Genomic DNA, 15,751 nt, shown 5'->3' with positions numbered 1-15,751 from the left:
CGGCCCGGGGCTGTGCCCGGCTCGGGGCTGTGCCCGGCCCGGGGTGGTTGCCTGGCCCGTGGATCACAGAGAGAAGCCTCCTGTCATCGTCCCCTTACACTTGACACACGCATATTTATGTTTAAAGGAAGAAACTTTTCGCGCGAGTAGGTTGGACCTGCGGAGTTTCTGATTCTCTGGTGTTTTTTTGTTTGTTTTTTTTTTTGTTGTTGTTCTCCAGGCTGAAGAGAACACAGCGTCAGAACCGAGGATTAAAAAGCTGGAGCCGGTGCTTTTGCCAGGTAAGGCGTTAAATCGGGGATTTGACAAATAGCCTTTGTTGGTGTCGGTTTTGGGATGTTGCTTCTGGGTAGAAAAAGATGGTGATATTTGTGTCTCTAGGAAGTTATTCTAACCTGCCCGAAACACTACATACATGCATAGGCAATTTTGCCCGTGCGATGCTTTAGTACGTGTAGAATAATGTCTTGGTTTCACTGTGAGCATTGGAAATTAAACCACTGTAAGTTTTTCAACATTCTTGACACCTTTTGGAAGACTACTAATAACTGCATTTTCGTCAGATAGTCAGACATGTACCTGTGTGCAGAGCCCAGCCTAGGCTGGAGCCTTCCTTTATTTTAAAGGAAAATAAGAATAGAATTTCTGGTTCTGGTAGGTAGGTGTGATTGACTTCTCTACTGGAAAACTTCTAATGCCATCTTTATTCGTTCTCTTTTTGAATAGGCAACTGTTTGGTAATTTTGGAATTTGTGTTTTCAGACCTCTACAGAATAGTCTTTTTAGGGTGTGGGTGAGAAAAGCAATGCTTTTATTATTATTCGTCATTATATATTTATAAAAATTAATGACTTTCATATTTTAAATAAGAAATGATCTTTGGTAAATGATGGTTTGATCAATGAGGATTTCTAAAAGCCTTTTGTCAGATATCAAAGGAACAATCTACTGTTCTCAAGATTACTTTCATTGCAGACTGTACTTCACAGTAATAAATTTGGCTTGTGGTTTCTAATGGTAATTTTGAGTTTAAAACGATGCTATACTGCATTCTTTTCATTCATATTGTGCGTTAAAAATATGAATTTACACACACACTGATGTAGGAATAAACAGCTTACTCTTAAAAATTCTTTCTGTCACTTCTTTATATGGGACTAAGCAGTACTAATGCTAATTAAGCAGTACTGATTTGTATGTGATATGGTCCAGTGAGGTACCTTAAGCTTAAGGGGCTGAAATATCGTGGGAGAGGTTCAACTGAAAGAGTAAATAACAACTGACTCTTCTTGAAACAAAATAATACAGATTTCGCTTGAGGCATAAATACTTTAAAATACATTGCTGAGATTGCTCGGTGTTTGAAATACAGTTATGTTTTTATACTTGCAAAACTTCTGCTTAGCACTTGGCATCTCATTGGTTATGTTGCAGTTGATACTCATCCAAGGCCTTTGACTCACAAGGAAGTGACTGCATGTTCCTCTCTGAGACATTCCACAGCAAATGCAAGGCAGGACGAGGCTGCTTTTCTCAAACTGCAGCACATCTTGCCTTTGCTCTGGGCCCTGGCCACGAGCAGATACAGAAACCGACTTTGTGCAGTAACTTTTGCAGTGTGGTTCGTTCTTTATTTGTGAAACTCCCAAGTACACTTAAAAAATGGTGCTGGCTGGGCTTGTTTTTCCCAACTGCCTTATATTTATTCCCTGTTTGCATCATTTTGCTTGTCTGCACTATCTCTGATATCAGCATTTAATGGCTTTTGAGACATTTGCAGTAAGTTGCCCAAAGTTGTATAGAAGCCACAATATGACCTAAAATTTCCCCCTCCATATCACTGGAAGGTGTTACTTTGAATTATTTCATAATAGAAGTCACTGCTCTTACAGCCACAGAGTAGCTCTGACAAAATCCTTTAATTACTCTGTATGAGAGTGGAGGAGGGGAGTTTAGAAATGACTTATTTTAAATTACTTAAATGAAACTCTTCGTGTTTAAAGCTAAGCACTGGCCTAAACACATTTTTTTTCGTTCCTGTCATCAGATGGTGCAGTAGAAAAGTGTATAAACAAGTACACATTGTACTGTTGGATAGACTGGCTTTTGGATTTGTCATAACCCAAGTTCCTGGCCAAATTCCAATTAATTTAATTATATCAAGGCTGGCTTGCACTTCCTTGCAAGTACAATTTGAGTATGGCATTCCTAATAACCTGCCCTCGATAGCTGTGTGAAATTGCTTTTGCTCTCAGGGACAGAGGTAAGCCTGAGTGGCTCAATGTTTGTTATGCTTCTTTAAGTGGTAGAGTTTTTAATGAGTTCTTTTGGAATTAAATTACGTTAGCACAAGCAGTCACTGGCTTTGGTATTCTTCAGAAACTGCAAGTGGTTGTATTGAGCTTTTGATTCCTAAAATATACTCACTTTGAGGGAGTGGCTTGCTTACTAAAAACTGAAATTCCAAAGTAGCTAAATACCCTGCTGTCTAACTTGTATTTCTGTGCAGTGGAGATTAGGAGAGGGAGTTCCAGGCTAGGAAATATGTCCAGTTACATAATGAGGAGGTTTTTAGGAAAAAAAAAAGGAATATTTACTGGAATTAACTTTAAACCTGTAGAGTTTGTTTTTAAAGATTCCTCTGGGCACCAGAGGAATAGATGCATCTCTTCAGAATTTGGAGCAAAAGCTTGTATTCCCATGGAAGTGGATGCCCTGAGGAGAGTGATATGTTGGGAAAAGCAACAAATGTCATTTAAAGCAAATGAAGCCTTGGTTGTGAGTGGCAACACTGATACTGCAGTAGGAAAAAACAAATAATTTTATAGAATTTGGTATTATTTCATTCCAAAATACATGATCTAGGTTTGAGATGGAGTTATAGAGACGTTTTCTTTTTCTTTCTGCAGTTCTGTTTTCCCAGTGTGGCTCTGTCTGTTGCTTCAGAGTTAGTTGAAGAGTTGGCCTCTGTAACAGTTTCACTTTTTTTCCCTTTGTTTGTTTGCATAGCTGCTTTTCTAACATGTCACAGAGGAAAATTACTGAAGTAGCAGGTAGTTTACCAGTCAGCCTGTTAAAGTGCCTGCCTGGCTGGTAGGAGGCTGGCCTGTGTACCCTGGGGGAGTGTGAAGCTGTTAAACCTGAAGGTGTGTTTTGTTCTGGTGATCAGCTGTAGCCTGTTTTCCCTCACCAGGCCTGTAGCATTTTCAAGTCAGGAACCTTGTCCAGCATAACTGGAGTCCAATGCATGGTGTGTCTGCGTGGTGGAGTGGCCAGGCAGCGTGCAGAGGGGGCAACATAGGGATGGGGAATGGGCCAGTCCAGGCTCTGTACTGGGACCAGTGCCACTCTGTGGTTTGGGCAAGAGCAGGCAAAAAGATCCTCAATGTTGCTCACACAGAATATTCTGCAGAAAATTATGTAACCAATGGAGCACCTGATTGAGTGTGAGAAAAGGATTGTTCCTCCCCAGTCTTAGTGTCCACTTGAATTAGTTAAATTGTTGGTCACAACACTAATTTGCTAGTACATTAAGTTAGTAGTTTTTACAAGAAGCCTGGAGATGGTATAGTTGCTTTTGTTTTTAAAAGTTTATACAGTAAAATTACAGAAGTAAAATGAATTAGAATAGTAATTTTTATCCTTAAGGCTTGCTTGTGTTAAGGCAAGTAAAAGGGATATTGGTGGTGAGCTGCAGTTGCAAGCAGTCATGTCTGTTGTGTCTGCACCCTGTTTCATAGTCTGATGGTAAAAGTCAACTTTAGTGCCATCCCTGGTGTGTGGTGACACCCGTGGGGTGTCCAGCAGGACATGGCCAGCTGGACCCTCCTGCTGGTGGTGGCTGCTGGCACAGAGGGACAAGAGAGCACTGGACAGGCAGCACTCCCAGCTCCTCATCCTGCCCTCCCTGCTCCCTGCACCTGGGGAGTGGGGACTTCCCTCTTGGAGTAACCTCATGGGGAGCCCCAAGTGAGGAGTCACAGGGTGCCACAGGGACAGTGCTGCCATAGTTCATTCCTCTTGCTGCCTTTGTCTTACAGGAATTTATCCAGTCACAGCTTCATCTGGTAACCCTTTCAGCAATTTAATTATATGCTGTTACAAACTGTTTGTTCTGAACTTACCACCATCTAGTTTCTTTGGATAAATCCTAGTTCTTGTATGACACAGCAAACATCAAGTCATATTCCTCCGTTCCATGCGAGTCATGATTTTCAAACTTACATGTCTGCTCTGTTTTGCTTTCTTCTAGCTTAGTTGTCTTAGTCGCTCCTAAAAAGGAACCTCCCCGTATCTTTAATCATTCTTTTGATTACCCATGAACATTTTCCAGTTGTGCTGAGCTCCTGCTGAGGTGGAATTGTGTATCATGTTCAAGATTTTTGCCACTGGACATATTCGGCTTTTATCTGATAATGCCAATTGGCTTTGCCACCTGCTTTGTGGGTTTGCTTTGCTTTTTTTGCATACATGTGCCCTTAGAAAGGCAGCTGACTGTAGAAATTTAATTGTAGGAGGTTTTTAAGACTGGATCCTGGAATGTTTTAATCTTTTGGAAGAGTCTGATTCTCTTGCAAGTTAGCTCCCAGCTCTTTTCCTTTTCCCCCCCCCCACTGCTTTCTGCAATTCCTTAGTACATTAAGTCATGTGTTCCAGAGCAGCTGCAACACATCTTGTGATAGGAGCAGGGAATGCAGTGTTGGATGAGACTCTGTGTGCGTTAGTTCCCCAGGTACGTTCTCTCCTCACTGCTTTGGGCTCCTGCACCCCTTCCTTGGCATTTTCCTGTGCTTGGTGGTGTCCCAGTGCTGAACCCAGAGGTGCTGGTGTGCAGGGAATGCCCAGGGCTGGGTGGGTGGGTGAGGAACAGGCATTGGGAGCATGAGGGTAACGCACAACCCCCGAGGTCTGCCCGTCCTGCTGTTAGGAGTCATTTTGCCTTAACAGCTCAGAGGAAAACTGGGATTGTCCAATTGTACGAGTAGGAATGCTGTTCCTGTCAGTGCCTTTTCCCATGGACAGCTCTGGAATGAGTTGTTCTCCAGGAAGGCGTTGCTGCTGTGTTCAAGAGGTGCCAGCCTGTCAGAGCTGATGGCACCTGGACTGACCCTGGGAGAAGGCAGGTGCTGGTGGTTCCCAGAGCAGCCCCAGCTCTCGGGTCTCACCCCCAGTGCTGTGGGGTGCTCCCAAGGCTCTCACTGGGCAGCCAGGTAAGACATCAGATTGCAGGGCTGGCTGTTGGAATGTTACTGGGGAAGTTTGTTTGTTTTTAAAGTTAGAATGTAAGATTGAGAAAGTGAGGTAGCTTTGTAATTATAATTTGTTTTCAGGAATCAGTGTCGTGCAGGAGCGTGAAATTATTTTCAACATTTAAAAATGGCCAGATTAGAAAATCAGAATAGCAATTTGGAAGGTGATGCAATTCCCTAAAGCTTTTTTGAAATAGGATTCACTTTTTTTTTTTGTGGTCTACACAAAGATTACCAAAAGTTTTTAAATAAATTATGAGAGTTTTGATTTCTAGATTTGAAATCTGAAACTTTCTGCAGTTTTTCATATTGTAAGAAGTTTAAAAATGAACCAAGCATTTGACTTATATTTAGAATAAATGAGACATCACTTCCAGTAAGTATATAGTAAATGCTTTTTTCTATTACAGGTTTTTTTGTTTGTTTGACTCAAAGTAAATTTTCAGACATGGTTTGGTTCAGATAACTGCTTGTTTTGTGTTTGGTTTTGCTTTTTTAAGGACTGGCATGACATAAGTACTACCAAGGCAGTCTGGAGTAGGAGTAGGTTTTACTGAATGGAGTAATTTTGTTCTGCCTTCTTTGTCTTGAATGACATCTCTGAAAGTTTCTGACTAGTAATGTATTCCAAGTATTTGCAAATATCTACAAATATACATTCCTTTGTGCAACAGATTAATGATAGGACAATATGGAAATAATTCCTTAAAGGTAGAAGGATGACCCTGTTTTAAAATTAAACATTTTAATGTTTCTACATGTGCATTTTGCAAAGGATTCCCAAACTAATTAGTGTCTGCCCACTCTGTCCCACGTGTATTTAATGCTACAAGTCATTAAAGTCCAGAAAGGGGATAAAATGTTAGTGTAGATTCCAAGCTGACCCACCTACTGGGGTTTTTGTCTCCTGGCAATATTTACCTCCAATGAAGTAAGTCTTCAGTGAACTAATTTGATGTAATTTCTAAACATATGTTTCTGTATTGATTTATTTATTAAGCCAAACCTGCATAATTTAAGGTAGACCCGGTGATACATTACAATTTCAGCATCTGTAACTTGTATTGGTAACACAGTTATAAAATAACAGGCTGAAAACCTCAGTCCTCTCAAATTGTTACTGATTATATTGTTTAGGCAGAGTCAGGCTTTGGGAATCTGTAGTTTATGTAGCCAGACTAAAAATATGCGAAACACAAAAGACACTCCCTCCTCACTGGCTTGTCTATTGTTCACATTACAGACTCTGACCAAATCATTGCTAAACTTTTGTTGGGAGGGTTTGGTGATAGGGTTTATTTTAATTTGGCCCAACAATGCATACTGATGACAAGAGGAGCTGGTTATTATTCCATTTTTCTCACCACAGGTGTGTGTTCTTAGTAACTCCTTGGTGCTGACACTTGTTTTGTGCAACCAAAGAACAAACCAGGTCAGAGAGCTTATTGAGATGAAATCAGAACTGGCAAAAAAAGGAAGGGAAAAATGCATGTATAGAATTATTTTGGGCTGGATCAGTTCTCTGGTGCAACAGCAAAGTGTCACACATGGCAGTGCCAGCGTGAGGCTGGAGGTGGGAATGAATGTTGAATATGGAACTGTCTCTATTTTAGAGGTAATACAAGTTGCTGGATTGAAGCTGCTTTGTAAGGAGCTTTTTAGTCTCCTGCAATACTTTGTTTCTGATCTAGTTGGCAATGAGAGCCTTGCTCCTGACCTGATGGATTTTTCCCTCCTTGCCACCTGAGCTCCTGTTTGTTGCCTACTCTACTTCCTTGTGTCCTTCACTGTGGTTCTGAGGTGTGGAGGGGCTTTTGTGGAGCATCCCATCCTAGTCCAGAAAAGGACTTATCTTCTCAGGTCATTTCCTTCTGCAGGGTTCCCAAAGCTTGGCCACTATGGGGCAAATACTGACATTAGTCTTGTTATTGTGCATGGGACATGAAGAGATGATCTTTGAAGACTTTCACGCAGAAACCTTTACTTTTTTTGTTACTTTTTTCCTTACTGAGCATTTTTGAAATTTTTCTAAGCTCCTGCCATCCTCTTCCTCTTTTCTCTCTGCCAGCACACTAGAGAAACTGTGCAATTTATGTATATGGTATTTTAATAACAATTTTCAATTAAGATTGGCTAAGCAAGCTCTTTTGGTACTGTGCATTTAAAACACACCACTCTCCAAGCAGTGGCCAGAGTTGTTCTTTGACAGAAATCTCAGGTTCTGCTATTAAAAATTAATGCAAATAGAATATATCCAAATTGCTTTTTGTTCCCCATATATCACAGAATTGAGCTGTCCCTTTGGAACAACATTTTACTTGGTTTTTATTTTTTTGCTTTCTGCAGATGTAAAGAAAATTAAATGTAGCCTGTTCTTTAATCATGAAAGTATTGAAAAATAGTTATGGGGAAAGGCAGGTGACACTTACAATAGTGTGCAGCTTTTTTTGTCTTCACATACCTTAAATACATTGTAAGAGCTCGTGAAAATCAGAAAAGAGACAAAAGACAATTATTTCATGAGCTTACAAATACTTTTTTCTTAAGTTTGGAAGTGGCTGAGCACACTGAACAGAAGATTCATTTAGAAGTGGATTAGAGACATTTACATCTCAATGCTTGTTGCATACTAATAAACTCATACAGTTTTGGTATTCTCTCTACAAGAGAGCAGCTAAATGGGTAAAAATGTTCTAGATTTCAGTTACTTATTAATGAAGTTTTTATTGGAAATTCTTACTCGGGAATTTCCAGAAGTTAATTATTTGCCAAACACGCTACAAGTGAACTCATTATTGTCCATTCTTAATGGTTAAATGGCTACTTGAATTAACTTGAGCTTTTCTATGGTGAGCTTATAAGACTGTCTTTCAGATAAACAAGCTATTTTTCTGTTGTCTTAATTTGGTATAATCACTATCAGCATTATAAATGAGAAACAGGGGTTTTGTTTCCTAAGTGTATCCACTGGGTGCTAGTAGAAATTATATGACTGCAGAAAGTACTTAATAACCTCCGTTGTCCTTATGTCTATTAGACCTTGAACATACACCAAACATCCCACAGAGCTTCAGTGTTCACTAAAGAAAGTCTATGCTGCTAAATCTCTTCTTGTGCTTCTGGTGCAGCATTGGAAAAGTTCCCTTAGCAGCATGCAGGGTACCTGCAAACTTACTGAGCAGGTAGCATTTGCATTATTAATTCCTGGAGCATGATTTCAGCCATTCATTGCCTCTAGCAAGTGCCAGGTTCTCGATGGGATAAAAAGATTGTCTATTAGTATTAATGACTTGAGGTGTCTTTTTTTGTTGGGATGTTTCTTGAACTTGAAGCTAAGATAATACAGAATCTTAAAGCAGCAAACATAAGAACTGGCCTTATAGGTGAAAGAGGATTATTTATGCATCTCCTGCTGCTGTAAAGAATCCAGAGTGTTGCCTCTGGAGAAAAAAGGGAAATTTTGATATACAAGTTCTAAAGCAGTGCTAATTCTAGCAGTTCTTGGTTAGTTTCTCAGATCTATCAGATTTTCTTATTGTCTGATTACCCTGTGATTGAAAACAAAATACACAAAAAAGCTAAAAAAATTTTTTAGATATTTTATGTGATCTGTATTTATGCAGGTATCAGATCCAGAGTTCCTCATACAAGTTACAAATTGCTACCTTCATAAGATAAACAAAAAAATTAAACTTGATCCTGTGAGGCACGGCACCAAAAGTTACAAAAATATTATGGGGAAAATGGTGCAGAATATCCTTTGTTTTAGGATGTTGGTGATTAGGGGTTGTGTTTTCAAATTTTGAGGAAACAAATTTCAGTAAAGCCTGGCCCAGACTCAGTGTGACCTCAGGCTGGGGAGAACAGGGTGCTGCTGCTCCCGGCTGTGACACCCCTGGGTCCCTCCCCGGCTGTGACACCCCTGGGTCCCTCCCCGGCTGTGACACCCGCGGGTCCCTCCCCAGCTGTGACACCCATGGGTCCCTCCTGCTGGTCCCTGCACTCAGCACCTTTAGTCCTGCCCCTCTTGGCTCCAGTTCCCGGGTGTTCCCATGCTCTGCTGCCTGATTTTTATTTTGTTGGTAGTGCATTATGGTGGATTAGATACATACCACAAATTCTCTTAACATCCAAAATATGAGCCAGTCAGATTGCACGTGCTTTTGGGAGATTTAGCAGAATTTCTCTGAACTTGAACAATTTTGATGTTGTGTGTTAGTGGAGGGTTTACGAGCTAGACAGATTCTTCAGTCTCTTGTGTTATTTTTCTGATTCATGTATTCAGTGTAGAAATATTTTTATTAAACATGATTAGGCTTTATGTGTAAGGGTGGCAACCTGTAATTTTTCTTCTGGTTTCCTGTCAGAGTTTAAACAAACTGCTCTTGTCTCCTGAGATCATTCTTTGACTCTTGGAGTCACATGGAAGTGTTGACTGCTGTTCGCTGTCTGGAACAGCTCGTGACTGTTTACTGGAAAAAAGCAGCAGCTACATTGTAGAAAAGTGCAGTGTAATATCTCTGAATAGTTCTGTTGTTGACACTTGTATAGAAAAATCACCTACTCAACTGCAAATACAAGAAGGCTTCATTGTGCAAGTCCTGCACTTACTACTTACATTGTTTATCTGCTTTCCTAAACTTGACTTAATTCGCACCTTTTTATATTGCTCATTAGAGATGTCCAAATGAGGATAAAAGACAGGCCAATATAAAATTCCAAACCTGCATTAAAAAAAAGTCAGTTTCTAGAGGTGTTTGGAAAGTGCAGCTATTAAATTGGCATTGCCAACTTTCTCCTGTTTCATTGTAAATGTTTCAGCCCCTCGGGTGAAGGCCGTGTGCGTGCACTCCCTGTCCTGTCACACCATAATCCTCAGGTTCAAAACTGACAGCTCTCTGTTAGGGCTGCCAACTTGAGAGCAAGGAAGAAGCAAGGCCAAAAAATCCAGAATGTTTTGTTGTTGGATGAAATGAGGCTAAATGAAGGTGCACTGGAAGAGAATCAGTATTAACATGTTGCAGTGTAGCCACACAATTCTGAGGAATGGAGGAGGGAAGTAAAAAGGGCTGGCTTTGGTAAGAGAATGATGAGGCAAGTTTTAAACTGTAGTAGATTCAAACTGAAGATGTTTGTATGTATTGTAGCATCAAAGACATGAAGTACTGGAATAGTTTGGTAATAGTAATTTGTGCTTTTAGCAAGAGTGTGATACTAAACAATATTACGCTTGATAACAGATAAGAGAATGTTATACCAAAAAAATACTTATGGAAGTTGCATTTCATTTCATGGTGTGTTTAACTCTCCATATTTTTTATTAGAAATGCTGTGATACACTGGCAGTACTGAGAGGGCAGAATATGTAGCACTCAGTTTGTGGAGAGGAGAAGCTTCGTAGACATGTGACTGAGAACTTCACATTGAATAGTTGAAGACTTAACACCAACTGTGAGGAGAAATTACTTCAATATATGGTTTGGGCTTTTGCAGTTATTTAAGTAAATGGCTTACTAGAAGAAATGCTGGGCATTAAGAAGTTTCAGGCCAGACCCTGCTAGAATTATTGAAACATTTTCATTGCAGTGTTTAGCAGAGGTAGGGCTTGTCATTCTCATGTCCCCCATTATAAAACATTGTTTTCAGTTGCTGTGGACTTGGCTGAACTTTAACTATTTGTACTGAAGCTGTCAGAATCAGATTTTTTGTTTTCAAATTCAAAAGCTTATTTAAGCACAGTTTAGTAGTTTGAGAAAAGGCTTTAAAGCTCCAGCATATCTGCTTATAGAGCATTTTCACTATTCCTACCACTTCTGGCACAGGTTATGTGTGTGTATGATAACCACAGGTCAATGAAAGTTGTCTCCTGACATCTTCAAGCATAATTCTGACAGCTCAGGGCTACAGACTTAGTCCAAGAGATTTTTGTAGCTGTTTATCACGACTGAACTAAAAGCAGGGATTCTGCTGCTGCTCTTAGTGACTTCCATGCTGATCCCTAATCGGATTAGGGGTGAGAGAGCCAGTAGGACAGTGGAGTTAAATAGCTCAGGGTGAGGAGCATGTGCAGGAACTGGCAAAAGGTCCCTTTCTACTCAAGTGTCTGAGGATGCTAAAGACAGTCCTTTGGACGTCTGGTTACGTGGCTGCAGTGAGAACTCTCTGAGGAAAATACTTTCTCTGGATCAGGAGACAGGTGGGAAGCTTATTCCAAGCTGTGCTCACTTTCACTGGACACAAATAACTGATTCCTGCCCAAAGAACTGCTTGTTTTCGTGCAAAACACGGGACACTCTGAGACTGCATTTCAGGCAACTGGGACTGAATATGCCCAACCTATTATGAGCAAATTAGGCTTCAGCAATCTTTAGTCCTTAGTCTTTTTTAAACAGAAACCTACAGCCAGTATGAAATTACGCTTTTCTTGGAACACACTTCCACTCCCACACTATTTATGGTAGACAGCAGCAGCTGGAGGTGGTTCATCTGATGACAGAAGCAAAAGTCCTACACAGGGATAAAATGGATTACCACGTTAAATTCCTGAAGTAAGAATTGCTGTTTTGCTTCCAGAAACCTCTGTTGCAGAACTAAAAAGTAACATTATGTGTAGTGATTTACTTTTGCTTTTTAAGTGGTCATCAGTCTCATTTACCTATGTGCTTTTTTATTGCATGACTTATGCCAGACCAATTAGCATAATTTATTTTTTTCTTCGTTTAGATCTCTGTACTGCAAAGGAAAATGATTGGTCTCCTTCAGTAGACAGTCACAGTAGAAACTCTGAAATGTGTTTGTGTTCTGGTTTTTCATTTTTGAAATCACCTGAAAATCTGTTTATAAATACAAAACTAGATGTGGCCTGATAATTCTGAATTCATGAAGTTCATAAAACTCTCTGAAGTACTTAACAATATCCAGCTAATTTCAGGTTTTAAAATCAATACTAGCTGAAGTACAGGAATGTATGCTTTTGTTTAAAGGACACTGTTGTTCAAACCAATGAATTTTTAATAGTCGAGAATTGCAGATTTTCCTCTTGGATATAAGGAAAGTGTTATGTAGTTTTGTTGGTTTTGGCTGTGGGTTGTTTTTATGTGGTTTGATTTTTTTTTTGTTTTGTTTTTTTTTTACGATTGGTTGGTTGTTTTGGGTTTTTTCTTTGTTTGTTTGTTTGTTTTTTCCTTTTAACTACTGCACAGTATTGTCCATTTTGGAATGGTAGTTTTCTTTTTTTCCCTGGACTGGTGTTAGTTAAATTCCAGGTTTACCCAGAAGAGGTGTATAACTTGAAAGAGGTAAAGAGTTAAGGGTTTCTTGGTACTACAGACTTAGAAATTGTACCTACAAGATGTATAAAGGCTTCTGTTTTCCCCTCCCCTTTTTCTTTTTAAGGTGAAATCGTGGTAAATGAAGTGAATTTTGTAAGGAAGTGCATTGCAACAGACACGAGCCAGTATGACCTGTGGGGCAAGTTGGTTTGTACCAACTTCAAGATTTCCTTCATCACGGATGACCCGATGCCACTGCAGGTTTGTTGCTGCTCGTGCTGCTCACCAGGGCAATGTGCCAGGGGAAACACAGGGAATGGCTCAGATCTGAGAGCCACATCATGCCTTCTGAAACAAAGCAGGCTAAAGCATGAGGTTCCACTGTCCTGTTCCCAGTGTGCTGCTGTTCCATCCCTTCACTGGGAGGATCAGAACAGAGCAAGTTTGCACAGAGGTACATCCAGCCCTGCTCACCTCTGTGTGTGGAGCTGCCTCGGAGTGGTTTGACCAAAGGCAAAGCAGGAGTTGTAAACAAACGTGTTCCTCCTTGAAGGAGATAATTGCAAATGTTCCTTTGAACAGACGAGTGTCAGATCAGCAAAGCCTTTCATGTGGCTGAGTTTTATTGGCGTTACTGATGGAGGGCAGAGTAACCATGAAATGAGTTTTCGTTGTACATGAAGCAACAAGAAAAGGGGAGAGAGAAACTCTTTTGTCTTTGTCAAAGCAGAACATGTGACATTCAAAAAACCCTGATCCGTTTTTGAACAGCACAGCACACTGCACTGTTGGGAAATCCAAGGAATGAGCTGTATAGTATTTTCAGTGAAGTTTGCACTTTCATTTGGGGCTTTTGAAAAAAAACTAAGCATTGTGTAAAGCTCTGAAAGTAGATGGATGCTCATTCAGTAATGGTTAGTAAGTTTGACTAAAGCTACTTCAAAAGGTTAATTTTTGACATGAAGTAGTTGTCAAAACTTCTTCTTTAAAAGAGAGTTAATATTTTTTTCTTTCTGTGGTTACCGTAATAATTGGAGATTCCTTATATTTGATCAATATTTTACACTTCAGATTGTATTGAATTTCTACAGGTAATTTTTGAGGCTAATTCAGTAAATTCAGTGCAAGTATTGAGCTTAATTTGCATACTCTACTGGGGTTTCTGAAATGTTGGGTGTGCAGTTCACCAGCACAAGAAGGCTGCTTCCACAACCTCTAATTACCCGTGAAGAGGCAAGGGTGGTACATGTTAGAAAAGCCCAGGCATGCCTGATTTTTATCATAGTTTCTTCGAAGTTGTGCTGTATATCTGGTTGCAAACTGCAGAACTGCAATTAATGCCTGTGAGTTCCTGTGTTTCAGAAGTTCCATTTTAAAAACCTCCTGCTGGGAGAACACGATGTCCCGCTCACGTGCATTGAGCAGATTGTCACAGGTACGTCAGCAACAGGCACGTGGAACGACAGCTGGGCAGAATTGTTGACACTTAAGGTTTTATGTTATTAACCTGCCCTGATTTGAAGAATTTGGTTTATTTAAATTTAGGATAAAACCCTTAAAAGCTGAATAAATCTTGAGGTGCCACACAGGAGACTTATTTAGACTTATTTATTTGGGTCTTTATATTGGTTTTAGATTTAACTACAGTGCTGAATCAACAGGTGTTCTAGGATAGACACCCACTGTAGCAGTACAAAATGCTGTTAGCAACTTCTTTATATTCAGCATCTGAATCTGCCAGTGAAACACACTAGATGGCAAAAAGCACATCACTTACACAAATTACACATAGCTGGGATATCTGACAACAGAAATGCTGTCGTTTTCAATCTTGTCTAATTCTTAGCAAGTTAGTAGCTAATGGTCCTAAAAAATCTGCAAATGACAGTAGACATCTTAATCTATGGAAATAAAATACTTATTATGAAGAACCAGTTTTTCTGTTGTTGGATTCTTTAGGCTAACCCATTTCTTAAGAGGAATGTTTTTCCTCTTTAATTATAAAATTTTATAAAAGCGATAATTTTTCAAATCTTTATGGCATGGGCTGTTAAATACTTGGTTTTCTGACTGTAGGTAATTTAAATCATTAGTTAAAAATTTTCAGTGCCCAAAGTTTGTTGTGATCACTGTGAAAAAATTAATATGGATCTGAGGAAGAACATTATGAAGAAATGTTTTTTTTAAACTGAAGAGGTTATGTTACCTGTTATATTGTCTTGCACTGGCCCACCTTTGTTACCCCTTTTCAAAAACATGAGGTTTACCCTAAATTTAGTGAAGCACAAGCTTTTACTAACTGCAATTAACAGATTTTCTACCTCAGTTGAAATATTCTATTAAATAAAAAACTGGTAGCAACATGACTGTGTCTGCTTGAGCCGACCTTGTGAATACTTAGAGCACCATCCAATAACTTTGTCTCTTATTTGCAGTGAATGACACCAAGAGGAAGCAGAAGGTCCTGGGTCCCAACCAAAAACTTAAATTTAATCCAACTGAATTAATAATTTATTGCAAAGACTTCCGGATTGTCAGATTTCGGTTTGATGAGGCAGGTCCCGAAAGTGCAAAAAAGGTATTAAAGACTTCTTATGTCCTGCTTTGTAGTCATTACAGGTAGCAACAGTTGTGCAGATAAGAACATTTTGTATTGTGTTTTGATAGGCAAGTTAGGGGGTAAGAATTGCAAAGTAATCACATTCTATTACAGGTGAATATCTAGATATCTAGAGTCAAAATTATTAGGGAAAAATTTAATGTGATGTATTAACTGTTTCTTATCATCTTCTCATATCTCTCGTACTTTAAAAAATTACTAATTTATTAAATAAGTCTTTTTAAAGACTGGAATCCGAATACTGCATTGCAGCTGTACAACAGATGTTTGTCCTTTTTATGGAAAATGTTTGAAACTTTGATACATTTCTGAAAGTTGTAAGCCTAATTTACCACTAGGTTGAGTGTACTTCTTAATTGTTTCACACAGCAAGTTCTCCAACAAGTTTGTCTAATCTACATAAAACATTTTCTTAGAGAAGACTGGTGTACCTCTTGACAGGAGGAGTTACCTTGGTCTGTACCCTCCTAGACATGTCATTCCTTGCCCCGTTTCCCCTGCTTGCCAGGAGTGTCCCCAGAGTGGTACAAGGTTGTTGGGGCTGTGCTGGGCAGGGGTGCCCATCCTGCACACCCTGGCTGTGCTGGGCAGGGGTGCCCAGCCTGCACACC

General features: G+C 39.7%; 1 protein-coding gene across 5 annotated transcripts in view; it reads left to right on the top strand.

Moving 5' to 3' along the window:
- MTMR10 (myotubularin related protein 10) overlaps positions 1-15,751 on the top strand; it is a 36,414-nt gene that overhangs the window by 1,263 nt on the left and 19,400 nt on the right. For 2 of the 5 annotated variants that reach the window (XM_027704395.1, XM_027704394.1), the window contains exons 2-5: positions 221-281; positions 12,645-12,781; positions 13,883-13,955; positions 14,956-15,098. In XM_027704395.1, coding sequence (XP_027560196.1) covers positions 221-281; positions 12,645-12,781; positions 13,883-13,955; positions 14,956-15,098 — 414 coding nt within the window. Of the gene's footprint in view, positions 1-220; positions 282-4,648; positions 4,733-5,192; positions 5,211-7,030; positions 7,050-12,644; positions 12,782-13,882; positions 13,956-14,955; positions 15,099-15,751 lie in introns of those variants that run through there. The other 3 variants (XM_027704396.1, XM_027704398.1, XM_027704397.1) reach the window with 3 other exon arrangements.

This window comes from Neopelma chrysocephalum, unplaced genomic scaffold, assembly GCF_003984885.1.
Source record: "Neopelma chrysocephalum unplaced genomic scaffold, ASM398488v2 Primary Assembly neopelma1_274, whole genome shotgun sequence".
NCBI classification, from domain to species: domain Eukaryota; kingdom Metazoa; phylum Chordata; class Aves; order Passeriformes; family Pipridae; genus Neopelma; species Neopelma chrysocephalum.
Note: the sequence above shows the minus strand (reverse complement) of the source record. Positions and strands in the feature narration are given on the sequence as shown.